At 36.9% G+C, this 12,949-nt stretch overlaps 2 protein-coding genes across 2 annotated transcripts; both read right to left on the bottom strand.

Moving 5' to 3' along the window:
• Positions 1–393: 393 nt before the first annotated feature.
• On the bottom strand, positions 394–3,046 carry LOC105955640 (Zinc-binding dehydrogenase family protein). The gene is made up of 5 exons (XM_012979406.2): positions 2,645–3,046; positions 1,980–2,157; positions 1,295–1,461; positions 1,119–1,201; positions 394–899 (listed from the first exon to the last, which is right to left on the bottom strand). The coding sequence occupies exons 1-5, from the start codon at positions 2,873–2,875 to the stop codon at positions 521–523; spliced, it is 1,038 nt and encodes a 345-aa protein (XP_012834860.2). The 5' UTR covers positions 2,876–3,046; the 3' UTR covers positions 394–520.
• A 1,563-nt stretch (positions 3,047–4,609) lies between these two features.
• Positions 4,610–11,879, bottom strand: LOC105955638 (type II inositol polyphosphate 5-phosphatase 15). The gene is made up of 11 exons (XM_012979404.2): positions 10,811–11,879; positions 9,867–10,113; positions 8,555–9,350; positions 7,702–7,826; positions 7,476–7,560; positions 7,222–7,387; positions 7,079–7,116; positions 6,729–6,996; positions 6,484–6,607; positions 6,014–6,371; positions 4,610–5,429 (listed from the first exon to the last, which is right to left on the bottom strand). Exons 1-11 carry the CDS (start codon positions 11,610–11,612, stop codon positions 5,070–5,072), a joined length of 3,369 nt encoding a protein of 1,122 aa, XP_012834858.2. The 5' UTR covers positions 11,613–11,879; the 3' UTR covers positions 4,610–5,069.
• Positions 11,880–12,949: the final 1,070 nt, after the last annotated feature.

The following is a 12,949-nucleotide window of genomic DNA, read 5'->3' as shown; positions in this document are numbered from 1 at the left end:
CTAATGCACCACAATCTGATATATACAAGACAATAGACACATCTTATGATCATCTTGTTTCAGCGGTAAAACGGATACAAACTGAATATTCCACATAATCTAGAAGATTCCACTAAATTCGACATCGGAAGGATGGACATGTAAGAAAATTCATAGTGAAGGGGATGGTTGTAATTACCCGAACATGAGTGATTCTTTCGTAATTTGACCTTATTTCTTAATTTACCCTTGCTGATTATCAATAATAATATTTTTAAAATTAAATCTAATGGATATAAATTTATACTTATGTATGATGAATTGATGATTACTTTACAGGTGCATGCTCATCAGAAATATTACTTGTATTTTACATAGAAGCAAGATCAATTATAAATTTTTGAAAGTAATACAAATAAAAACATATTTTTATTGAATATGATAAACTATAAGTAGTACAAATAAAAATAAATGCATATTTTATTGAATATAATAAAATGAAAAATAATAATATGATAAATAGACAAATAAAACAGATCTCTCATTCATGAGCTACACAAATAACCTGCTTGCCAATATTTTTGCCAGAAAACAAACCAGCAAATGCAGAAGGCCCACTTTCCAATCCTTCATTAATATCTTCTAAATAAGTAATCTTTCCTTGTTTGTAAAGACCTCCGACTTTTTCGAGAAAACTCGGAAACAAATGCAAATAGTCGTGCTGCAGAAAACCCTGCATTCTTACGCGCTTCGAGATCAGATTGAATAAGTTTTTGATCCCTTTTTCATCGGACATTCCTTGCTGAGAAACCATCCCACAAACTGCGATTCTGCCGTGGATTCTCATGTTGACCAAAACTGCCTCCAGCATTGACCCCCCCACGTTTTCAAAGTATATGTCGATGCCTTGTGGAAAGTACCTAATTTCGTATTTCAAATGAATTCGTTAATTCAATGTGATGTGAGAGAGAACAAATGGTTGTGTCGATGGATGGATTTTCGTTTCTTCGGATTCGAAAATTTTCAATTATTTTCTTGAAATTCTAATTTGATTCATCCGATATCAGTTCTAATAAAATAATCGTAAGGTCAAAAAAAGGGATGCCGTGTTTATGTTTTTCTCGAGATTTATAACTAACCTTTTAAGAGCTGCATCAAGATCCGGTTCTTCCTTATAGTTGAAAGCTTCGTCGAATCCAAGCTTATGCTTCAGGAGATCAACCTCGACAAATCACAAGAATCAATAGTTTTTTAAATTCAAATGTATCACTAAATTCTGTATGCAACAAAAAAATACATAGCATTTTACACTCACTTTCTGGCTAGACCCTGCACTCCCAACAACGTAGCATCCGTGTAATTTTGCCAGTTGACCGACGAGTTGACCAACAGCTCCAGAGGCAGCAGAAACGAAGACATACTCGTTTTTCTTTGGGGCACAAACCTCGTAAAATCCTACGTAAGCTGTAAAACCTGGCATGCCTGTAATGAAGTTCTTGATCAAATGATTTCCCCAAGTAGTAGTATATAAAAAGCGTCCGCGCGCGCGCGCACACACACACACACACACACAACGTAAGTGTATAATGAAAGCAAAAGCTATTGTAGTTCAAGAGGACCGTCTAATTCTTAGGAAAGGACCATCTGTGAAAATCGGACGGATCGGATTAGAATTAACACTTTTGAAAAATAATTGAAAGAAATTGGAAATCGGAATTTCTGAAATGAGAATGCAAGAACTTGTTCCAAAATCGGAAATTTTCGAATTTGAATATGTGGAATTGGGAATTTCCAATTTTTTTTTTTTTTATCACCTATAATATATCACAAGTCCGGAAAAAAAATGGAATCTTTTGGAAATTAAAAATGAGTTTGGAAATCGGCATCTCATATGTATCCCAATTCCTTTGAGAAAACGGACATTGTAACTTTCGGAATTCGGTATAGAAAAATATTGTTCCGGAATCGGAAATATTCGGATCGAAAGCGGTGGAATATACCGAGGAGGCCAATAAAATATGAGAGAGGCATATTATCCGGCTCAACTTTCCTCAACTGCTCGGGTTTATGGATTAAGGTGTATTCTTCCCAACCCGTAAAACCCGAAACTATATCTCCTGGTTTGAAGTTCGGGTTATCCGAGTCGATTACTTTCGACACTCCAAATCCTTCGATAACCTATTTTTCCCCAAAAAATAAAATAAAAAAAATCAATGGTTAGGTATTGGAAGTGATAAAATATATATATAAAAACCACGGTATCGAAAGCTCGATTGCTAAACAAACCATGCTCGGACACATTTTTTCGTGATATAAAAATAATCAAGATACTCGAGCTCGATTCTTAATCAAACAAAATGCAAATACAATTTTATAAACTTCGTAAAAATTTCGAACACGTGTAAACAATCATACATTCAGCTCGACTCCGACCGATCAAACTCAAAAAGATACTAAAAGAAGTGCAGACACTAAACAATAGTCACCAAAATTAACTTATTCTGAAACCATTAACTAATGTTCAAGATTACAAACAAAGAAGTAAAATGTGTGTGTGTGTGTGTGTATGTGAGAGAGAGAGAGAGAGAGAGAGAGAGAGAGAGAGAGAGAGAGAGAGAGAGAGAGAGAGAGAGAGAGAGAGAGAGAGAGAGAGAGAGATTCTTACAGAACCGGGGAGAAAGGGGGGAATGTAGGAGCCATGGAAATCCCTCATACGACCACGCATGTAAGGATCACAAGAGAGATAAAGATTCTTGACCAAGAAAGAACCAGACCCTTTTGGAGCCTCCATTTTCATCTTCTTCCCTAACCTCAACTCCATATCTGTTTCTTTTGGTGTTCCTTGTATGTACCCTTTGAATATTATCTGCTTATTCTCTACTGTTTCTCCCACCATTTTCCCTTCTTTCTTTTCTACCTCCCACAATTAAAAAAATTAAAAAAAAATTGAAAATCAAGCAAGAAACTTTGACAACCTTGTTGAAGATTTTTGTATTTGTGGGAGGGCAACACTTGTTTCCGTTCGAATCAATTGGATTTATAATTTGGTACTGTGAGTTAGGTGCACATAAGAATTATCTAAAATTGTAATTTTTGCCCCTATATTTTGATCTCTTTAGGAATTTAGTCCTATAAGTTATCATATTTCAATTTTACATGCAATAATTATGCAAAAGTAGTATTTTTAGTCATATTTCACTCGAATTTTGAATTTTAGCCACCGTTTAATGATGTACCTAACAAACTCGTACGTTTATATGGACACTTAAAAACTATAAATACTCTTCTAATTTGAGTTATAGAAGAATCGTGCCACATAATTAAAGTTCTACAAATGATAAGTTAGATGTCAAATTTATAAATTTCCAAGCGTCCATACAAGTAAACTGCGTCAGGTTTATTTGTCGCGTCATCAAATTAAAAATCATGCAACAAATGACTAAAAATACTATATTTGCAAAGTTATTGCATGTAAAATTAAAACATGATAAGTTAAAGGATTAAATTCTTAAATAGAAATAACACAGAGGACCAAACTACAATTTTCCCTGAAAAAGAATTCAGATGACTCCAATTAATTGTCATTATTTTTACTTGTGTCGGTACAACTTACTACGTGGCGAAAAGTTGTTGGAAGAAGGAAACTACTACAAAGGCTAAAAGTTAGTTGGGATAGGAGTAAGATAGTACAATTTTTTAATATTTTCTTTTTTCTCGTAAACTCAGCATGTTTCAATTGACTCAAGTTCGAATCTCTTTGCCAACGATCCTTAGGTCGAACTTATCGTACTTGAATCATGATATACTTTAGATTATGATTTTCGATCCTATTTTGATTTTGGGAAAAAAACCAAAAAAGTAGTATTTCCCGAAAAATATTATTAATATGTATGCTTGGTTAGTTGACCAGCGCGAACATTGCGGATTTCAATCCGAAAATTTCTAATTTTGAAACATTTCTTTTCATTCCAATTTCTAAAATTTCCGACAACGGAATTGGAACTACTTTTTTTTACTTTTGAAAAATAGACATTTTAAGAGTTTTCGTTAGATTTCATCGTTAGTTTTAGGAGGTAAATTTAGTTTTGCAAATAAGAGGGGAATTTTGTAATATTGACATAACCTTAATGATTTATTTGTAACTTATATGTTTTCTTTAGGGGCAATTTGAACATTTTATACTTATTAGTATCTGTTAAGAGTTTTTTTTTTTTCCTTTCTTTCTGATTGTTGAAAAAACTGCTGTTTATATGCAAAAATAAAATATTTACAGCAAGGGCAAATTACGGCCACACCTGATTTATGGTCAAATTACGAAAAAACTCCTCTTGTTTGGGTAATTACAGCCACCACCTCTTTTTAAATATTTTTACATAAAATTTATGTAATTCGTTTAATTACCGAACCAAATCGTATATTCAGTTCGGTAAACGATATGAAATGTTGACGTACCAAAATTTTGGTTCGATTTTACCAATTTAACATCCCTAAATTTACCTCTTGAGTAGTATCTTCATAAGATAATACATAGTTGAAGGGAGTGACTGTAATTATCCAAACATGAGGGAGTTTTCGTAATTTAACAATAACTCAGGTCGCCGTAATTTGCCCTTACAACAAAGATAAAAAATGATAAACAAAATCTCAACTATTGAATTATTTCAATTAATCCCTATCCACATCACTCAATTGTACACACACACACACACACACACACACACACACACACACACACACACACACACACTCACTCAATACAAATAAAAGAAAAAAAATCAAATGACAACACAAAGGCAGAGAAAAACTAAAACACTTTCTCTACCCAGGCTGTTTGTTATTTAATTCATAAAAAATTACTCTTACAACAAATTTCACTTACCTCTGTCAGCAAAAACCACTCTGTATTCCTCCTAACTCAAACCTCAAAAACCAACTTCCCGAACGTTGCTACTGAAGAAGATCGTATATACATCCTATATACACATTTGCTTCCATACGATTGGACCAAACGAAAAACGAGTAAAATAGTGAAAAATACTATCTTCAACCAATAGAACGGTACAGTAACAAAGATTCGAACACTCTGTCCATCAAGGACTATCTAGATTTATCAAGTGGTCAACAAAATCACAAGAACCACTTAGTTGTTGAAAATCGGATCGGTGAAGCATATTTGATTGGACTGGGACGGGGGTATTATCGTCTTTGCGGATCATAGGTGTCAGTTTACCGGTAATGCTGTAGCGCACGCGTATTCGATGGAATTTGGGATCTACTGTGCATCTCCCTTGCACTTTTACTAATAGAACTACTTCCTTGTCCCTCGAATCTTCGCACCAAAAGTTTTGTGGGACCCCGTCGACGAATTCTTCTAAAGTTTGGTATTCGTCTGCACGGATTGATATTTCAGCGATTTGATCTGCTTCAATAATTCCAGCTGCAGGGCTGACCTGTTTACATATGAAACTCATGATAAATAATATGAAGAAAAAAAAAAGTATTTAATTTTAAGGGTAAATTACAACCACCCCTGAGGTATGGTCAAATTACGAAAAAACCCCTCCTATTTGTATAATTACATCTACCCCTCAACTATGAATCTTCTTAGATCTCCACCCTTATGGTGTCAAATTCAACATAATCATCTAAATTCCGTGGAATGTTCTCTAGTTTGAACTCGTTTTGTGCAAAAATACAGTTTTTTATGCACAACAATCTGATATATACAAGCCAAAAAACACATCTTATGATCATCTAGCTTCAAAATGTGGAGCTCGAATGGGACAAAACGGGTCCAAAATTGAGAATATTCCATATAATCTAGAAGATTCCACTAAATTTGAAACCGCAAGGTTGGACGTGTAAGAAGATTTATAGTTGAGGGGTGGTTGTAATTACCCAAACAAGAGGGGGGCTTTCGTAATTTAACCATACCTCAGGGGTGGTTGTAATTTACCCTAATTTTAATCATTCCGGGCAAGTGGCTACATATAAAAGATTATAAAGTGTAAGACCGTATAAATTAGAAAATTACCTCAAGCCACATTGGGAAGCCAAAAGAACCTCTTGGGCGATGATCGGTTGCTTGTCCATCCTCGATAGTAGACAGACCTTCACAAACGATTTCATATAGAGCTCTGTCTTTCTTCGATTTATTACTGATTCGCAAAATGGATATGTCCTGGTTCTGAAGGATTATGTTATTCGTACTGACAAATGCTTCTGGGACTTTGGTTAGTTCTTTAATCAAACGTTTGATTTTGTCGTTTGATTTAATGATTTCTCCAAACTCTTGTCTTCTTACTGTCTCGTCGACTCGAGCCACCTCCACATTTAATATGCAACGGACGGGCTTGTGGTCGCTATCGGTAACATCCATGCAGGCTTCGTACCTGTCGAAAGATGTTAGCCTTAAAACGAGTAGGAAAATAAAGAGACGATTTGTAATAATTTATGCAACTGAAAATAGGATGATAATATGATTTTTTTTCACGAGCAACTTACTGCAATATTGAGGCGGCCACAGGGCAGTCTAAGCTGCAGGTAGATGCTGAAGTCGAACGGCTATCACGATATAAAATTCTATCGCACCAAGCAGGAACCCGTTTCTTCTCTCCAGAATCGTACCCTTAGCAAGAATTATCGAATCAAAGTCAGACTTCTAAAGAAACGAAGAAAGATAAACAGAATTTTGCCCTAATATAGATATGTACGCAATTTATTGTCGAATCGAGAAATTTCTGGATCACCTGCCAAACCAGGTTGATTCCTTTCAAATTTGTATGTTGGAGGAAACTTGATAACAGCTTCCCGCATTCCTTGGAAGACGTGTCCAGCTTCCATTTCTGCTCGCAACTGATCCTTTTCTCTAAGCCAGTCGAAGCATCTTTGCGAAACGAAATCCCTCGCTTCGTCGTAAGATATGCCATCGAGTCTATAATTGAAGTCCCCCAGAAACACAACCATGTCTGCCTCAGAAATCTCTGGCGTTCCTTCCACGGTGTTGATCCCCATAGTCTGTATAATCAAATACGGGTTATATTAGATTATATAATAAGCATAGAAAACCTGAAACAAGAAAGTTAAGAAGGAAACATACGTTTGTACGAAGCATTTGAACTGCAGATGAAACACCAGCTGCAATTGAAAGGACCAATGGGAGGCTCGAACAGTAAAACAAGTGATAAAAACAAAATCAAGCAGGCTAGGAAAAAAAATATAAGAGTAAATGCAGCACCGTACCAGCCACAACGTTCAAATTATTAGACGGCCGACTAAAAATCATTGTTCGATATACATGATCGAAATCCGCATTCCGGCGATTAATAGCCTCTAAGTGCGCGGCAAAATGACAGTTCACGAAGCACATCACTCTACCATACACTCTCATCCTCAGCCCAACAGCTCCCTGCCAAGAGAACCTTAAGTTTTCATAACAAAGATGAAGAAGCAGCAAATCATTTGAAAATAGACTCTTGAGATAAAAGGAATAATACTTTATTTCCGATAGCTCGTCCGAAACCACAAGGAACTGCTGCAACATCAACATCCCCAACATGGGCCTGGATGTTGTTTCGAACCCTGAAACATTATGAATAAACTGAATCTGGCATCATTATGAATTAACTGTTCCCAGATCAAACACCTATGAGTCGAACTGACAAACAAGATATGGAAAATGGATTTAACTTTGAATGGCACAATTAATGCAACAGTACTAACCACACAGAGATAAGAAGCCCTGCCAACTGCCGGGAGCCAACACTTGAAAAGGTAGAACCCTCGTCCAATGTTTTTGCAATCATATCTAGCCACCATTGTCCTGCAGAACTACCCTCAAGACCCATCTGCAAGTGTCGCATGAGTAGACATTAACATGTTTGAAAACAAAAGTGAACCGAATGATCCACAAGAAAAAGGATAAGGAAGAAGAAGGCAGTATTTGAAGCTAACAGCACCTTCAAACCATATTTTACCACTCTTGATGGAACATTTGATCGTATAAAAAACTTCAGATTTTGGAACAATATTTTTCATTCCGAATCCCGGAAATTCCAATTTCCATTTTTTTGAATCAGAATTGGAATATATATACGAGATTCCGATTTCCAATCAAATTAAATTTTAAAAAATAATTCTGAAAATTACATTTTCTCCCAAAAATTACGCTTACAATATTAATATTATTAGTTATGTTATATTATAGATGAATAAAAAATGGATTTTCTATTTTTGTTTATCTCGATCTGAAAAATTCTAATTATGCAATACATTTTTTAGATCCAATTCCCAAAATGCCAATTTTTATTTTTTCGGAATGGAATAAGAATTAGTTTTTCATTTCCAAAAAAAAAATGGAATTTTTCCGAAAGTGCTAATACTGATCTGATCCGTCCGGTTTCCGAAAACGATTCTTAGTTTGTGAGCTAGAGTCGAAATGCGAAATTATATGGGATCAAAATAATTTTGCACTTATATGCACAGCCACTCAAGACTTGTACAGATTGTAAAGATTTCTTTTACCAATTAAAACAAATGAACTAAAACATAAAAAAATGAAATAGAGGTACCATACAGTTTCTTTAGCAGCCGACACGGCGAGAAAACCAGCACCCATTTCCACCTCCTGCAACCCAACGACTATAATATCAACGTCTGCAGCAGCCGAGCCAAGCCACGATATAAAGGAATCCGGAGCTGCTCTTTCTTGTCCAACATTCCATGTTCCAGCCAAGATTTTCAGATTCTCGAGCCTCGTGTATAAAAACTCCTTTCCAGCCAACTCTGCACGAAACACGTTATCAAGTGGTCCGGGAGAGGTGATGCTCCACCCTCGTATACCACCATGATTAGCCAAGGTAAAAACATAACCAGCCCCAACAGCTAAATCAATCACAGGGCTACTATGAGCTACCCATTGTCCAAGCACATCACCGTTGAGATCCAAAACTTGCACAGTGCCACTCGTGTACCCTACCCATATTCGAGCCCCAACTGTGCAGAGGCTTTGAACTGCAAAAGAATGGTGTTGGATATCTTGCAAGCGGGTCCCGTTTCCATCCCACTGCAGAAGTGAACCATTTGAGCATCCGATCCAAATCATTCCGTCGGACGTTGCCACCAGTGCTTCGACCCTCCGGCTGTCATCTCCAAAAGCTCCTTTTACTGCAGCTCGACGAACAGCATCTGCTGCTCCTAATATAACGTTACGCGATCGTTGAAAGAAATTAAAAGAATTTTGTGTCTTTTCCTTTGAATTACTAGATACGTATTTCATCCTCATCTCATCCTCCGCCAAAGAATCGAGTGACATATTCTCAATCTGGCCGTCAATGTTAAATACTTTCAGTAACTCTCGGGTTCGAGCATCCCTGTTAAAGAAGAATGGAATACATAACTACTAAAAACACGCAAAAGTACTGTGAACTGATGCTTTAAGCACTCATAACTGTGAACTACACCACTTTATCCACTCTACAAACTTCATTTTCTTCACCAATTATCCATTTTCGTGAATATAGAAGAATCTCAAGTTTGAACTACTTGTTCGACTGAGAATGCTCAAGAACATGGTAATCGTGATTTGAAGTTGTACAAAGCACCTACTCAAGAAAGAAATAGAATCACATATTACAAGCAAATGTCCAATTTTCTTTTTTTTTTTACTACAATGTCTTATCAGCCACTAAGAAGAGTCCGAGAAGATCCAACAGATTCTCTATTGATGCATTGAAGCATATCCTAGTACTGATTTTCCTTAACAATACTAGACAATAGTAATCCACACAACCACAGTTACCAGATGTGGTAATTAGCATAAAACCCAATTTAAGATTAATTTTCTATCAGCTAATAATTATAGAATAATGACTTTAATAATGACATACCACAAAGCGAATGACTGATAACCGGCAGTCCACACCTTGGCCACAGAATGATCCGATAACATATACTTGACATCTGAAGTAAATATGTTACTGTAGATGCTATTCTGGCTCCTGAGGTCAATGTATGACCTTTCTACCGATAAAGACGCCATGTGCCTTTCCCCAGTTGTCAGTGCAAGTGATTTCTCAATAGCTTCCCAAGGCCAAATCTTAATCGCACCACCCTCAGACCCGCACCATAAATCCCCTGGACAAAAAAGAAAAATAATGCATGATCTATGAATATTACTTTAACTTAAGATAGTTAAAAATCATTTATCGTAATTTCAATACCCAAAACAATTCTTGGAACAATCATCGACAAAACAAATGTGGGAAAACGGAACTTCGTGATGTAATACCTCCTAGAACAAAGCCAAGAAGATCTATGGTTCGGCAATAAATTACTTGTGAGATACAAGGAAGATCCAAACAAAATGTACTGTGTAGCAAGGAGGCATGAATAAAGGGAGAGAAAATCAACTGAATATTGTGCACACAAGAAACAAAGGCCCTAGAATCTTGAATTATCTGTTTCTCTCTCTTTGAGATAAAGTTCCTTAACAGTTACAGATGAATAGAAGATACTTAATGTTCTTTAATTTCAACTCGAAGCTTGACAATATCCCCTCCACCGCTCGATTTTATCCAGCAGCGGCAGGCTCGCAAAACATCAAATTGTGCCATTTGTGGAACACCAATCAGTGGAGAGAGATGCAAAATTTGGCCTAATGTAATGACTAAAGATAAAACCCAACAACAAAGACATTCCAAACTAACCAATTCAACAAAATTCACTTTTTTACTCGTTCCAAAATCATTTCTCAGCACGGATGCAATCAATTCGAAGTTCCATAACATACACGAAGCTGAACCGAAAGAAACAAAAAAAATAGCAAGATTACCATAAGAGCTTACAACCATGGAGAGCACAGGCCCTCGGTGCGCCTGCCAAGACAACAACTCCTGAAACTCGTTACCCGAATCCCCATTCCCCCGACCGTTCGAAAAATCCAACATCTTCCAACACATAATCCTCCCATCCTTATGCCCACTCCACACCAATCTATTTCCTCCATCACCCACCACACACAGGGCGGCAGCCGCCACCTGTGCCGACTCCCGGAATCTAACTGTTCCGTCCTCTTCCCCCTCCACAATCCCACCATAAATATCATTCTTCAAATCCCATACCCGGAGACCACATTCCGACCCGGCCCACAATTGTGACCCATCACCATCGCTTACGCAAACAACATTCCTAAGGAATCGCCCCACTTGAGTTTCTCTCAAAGGGTGTGGCCTTATCTCGAGACTAACCGGCCGGTTCGGGTGGACCGGGCCCCGAATTGGGGGTTTGAATACCCCGATCCCGCCGCCAGAACCAGTGAATTCCGGCAACGGCTGGCTGTTGGAGGAAGAAGTGGACAGCTTCCGGTCGAGGAATTGGAGCATGTAGTCCAGCCGCCGCTGGTAATTGGAAGAGCTGGCGGCGTCTTCCTCATCGTCCTCCTCCTCCGACGACGAGTTGTAAAACCGGTCGAAGATCCGCGGCGCCTTCTGGTGATTCGACGAGGCGTCGTCGAAGCTGAAATTAGCGCCGCCGTCGGCCGATTCCTCGTCGGAATCGGAGCGGAAAGCGAACTTCTCCGAGTAGCAGTGGTAATTCGACCCGGGGAGCAAAGCGTCGTCGTTTTGGCCGTCCATTGGCAGCGGGAATATAGCGATTCGCGGATGATTTTTTTTCCGGACAATCGGAGCGATTACAGCGGAAGAATCGGAAGAGAATTTCTAATTTTGTCAAGGGCTTTTCAGTAATTTTACGTTTCAGCAATGTGAGCTTTCTCTAATGGCGGAATAAGACGACGTCGTTTTCAGGTTGAGAGACCCGCCAAACTGAAAGAGCAACAAACTACCACGCGCCGGCCAGGTGTGTATGTATAATGTCAACTATTCACCAAACTATTAATTACTTATTTTTATGATATGGTGGGTTGATTGGATTAAATATTATTTGGTTGAATTAATTTATATTGAATTGATTAAAATAATTTCATATTTACTAACTAATTATTTAATTTTGTATATTAGAACTGTAATAAAATTAATGTAGCACGGACACGAGAACGAGGACATGGGAGAAACTCGTTTTTCAACAAGTTTGATACATGAATGTGGGGAAACGTGTAAACAGTAAAAATATGTTGATACATTTGCGATTTCTATACAATATTATAACGTTTAACTTATATATAATTTACAAGTTCCAATATCAGAATTATCATTCCACAAATTACAATTAGGGCATACAAATGCATTTCAGCATCAATTAGCATCTACAAACAATATTAAAACACCACTAAAAGTGAAAAGGAGACATAAGATTTAAGATTTCTTAAGCGTAAGCAATTCCGAGTCTTAATTTAAAATGGGTTTTGGAATTTCTTTTCTCGGTGGAAACGGACACTCATTACTACAAGAAACGTCCCCAAAACTTTTAAAATGTCTACGAAAACAGCCTCAAAATATTTTAGACATGTATTATGGTGTTTCGATTTCCAAAATATATGCGACGCATGTGTATAAAAGTTTCAGTGCATCATACATAAATTAGAATATTAAATATGCAAAACCAATTGAATTGTGACGTAGGCCCTCACATATTTTGATTTATATGGCAAAAGAGAAGTATATAATAATAGTTGAAATTAGGGGATTCATTACTTTTCAAACATGATTTTGGTTAGTGTCCCACTTCCTAATGTGGATAAGAAACACTAATTAGGTAAATGATAGCAAAATTTATTGCCCCATAGCATTACATGTAATATTACTTAGAATTTTGAAGCAATATTTCACTGTTAATTTGACCATTTTATGGGAAGCAAACATGTCATCTTCTCCATTGTTTGATATTTTGATTTAAAAAAAAAAAATTGAAGTGTGCGCGAGTCATTAATTTGCGAGAATATAACTAGTGCGTTCAAAACGAGTTTATAATGTGCAGGTTTACAATATGCTGGTGTATAAGTAGGTTCGTGGTT

The sequence above is a fragment of the Erythranthe guttata genome, chromosome 6 (genome assembly GCF_056151865.1).
Source record: "Erythranthe guttata isolate IM_541 chromosome 6, IM_541, whole genome shotgun sequence".
Classification (NCBI taxonomy): Eukaryota; Viridiplantae; Streptophyta; class Magnoliopsida; order Lamiales; family Phrymaceae; genus Erythranthe; species Erythranthe guttata.
Note: the sequence above shows the minus strand (reverse complement) of the source record. Positions and strands in the feature narration are given on the sequence as shown.

Bases quoted from the DNA above. Each gene is read 5' to 3' on its own strand.
- LOC105955640 (XM_012979406.2), bottom strand. From the start codon at position 2,875: ATGGTGGGAGAAACAGTAGAGAATAAGCAGATAATATTCAAAGGGTAC. The intron at 2,158-2,644 runs GTAAGAATCTCT...GGGGAAAAATAG, and splicing joins CCCCCTTTCTCCCCGGTTCT to GTTATCGAAGGATTTGGAGT. The intron at 1,202-1,294 runs GTGAGTGTAAAA...TGATTTGTCGAG, and splicing joins GTGCAGGGTCTAGCCAGAAA to GTTGATCTCCTGAAGCATAA.
- LOC105955638 (XM_012979404.2), bottom strand. From the start codon at position 11,612: ATGGACGGCCAAAACGACGACGCTTTGCTCCCCGGGTCGAATTACCAC. The intron at 7,117-7,221 runs GTACGGTGCTGC...TTTCAATTGCAG, and splicing joins TAATTTGAACGTTGTGGCTG to CTGGTGTTTCATCTGCAGTT. The intron at 5,430-6,013 runs GTAATTTTCTAA...ATATGTAAACAG, and splicing joins GCTTCCCAATGTGGCTTGAG to GTCAGCCCTGCAGCTGGAAT.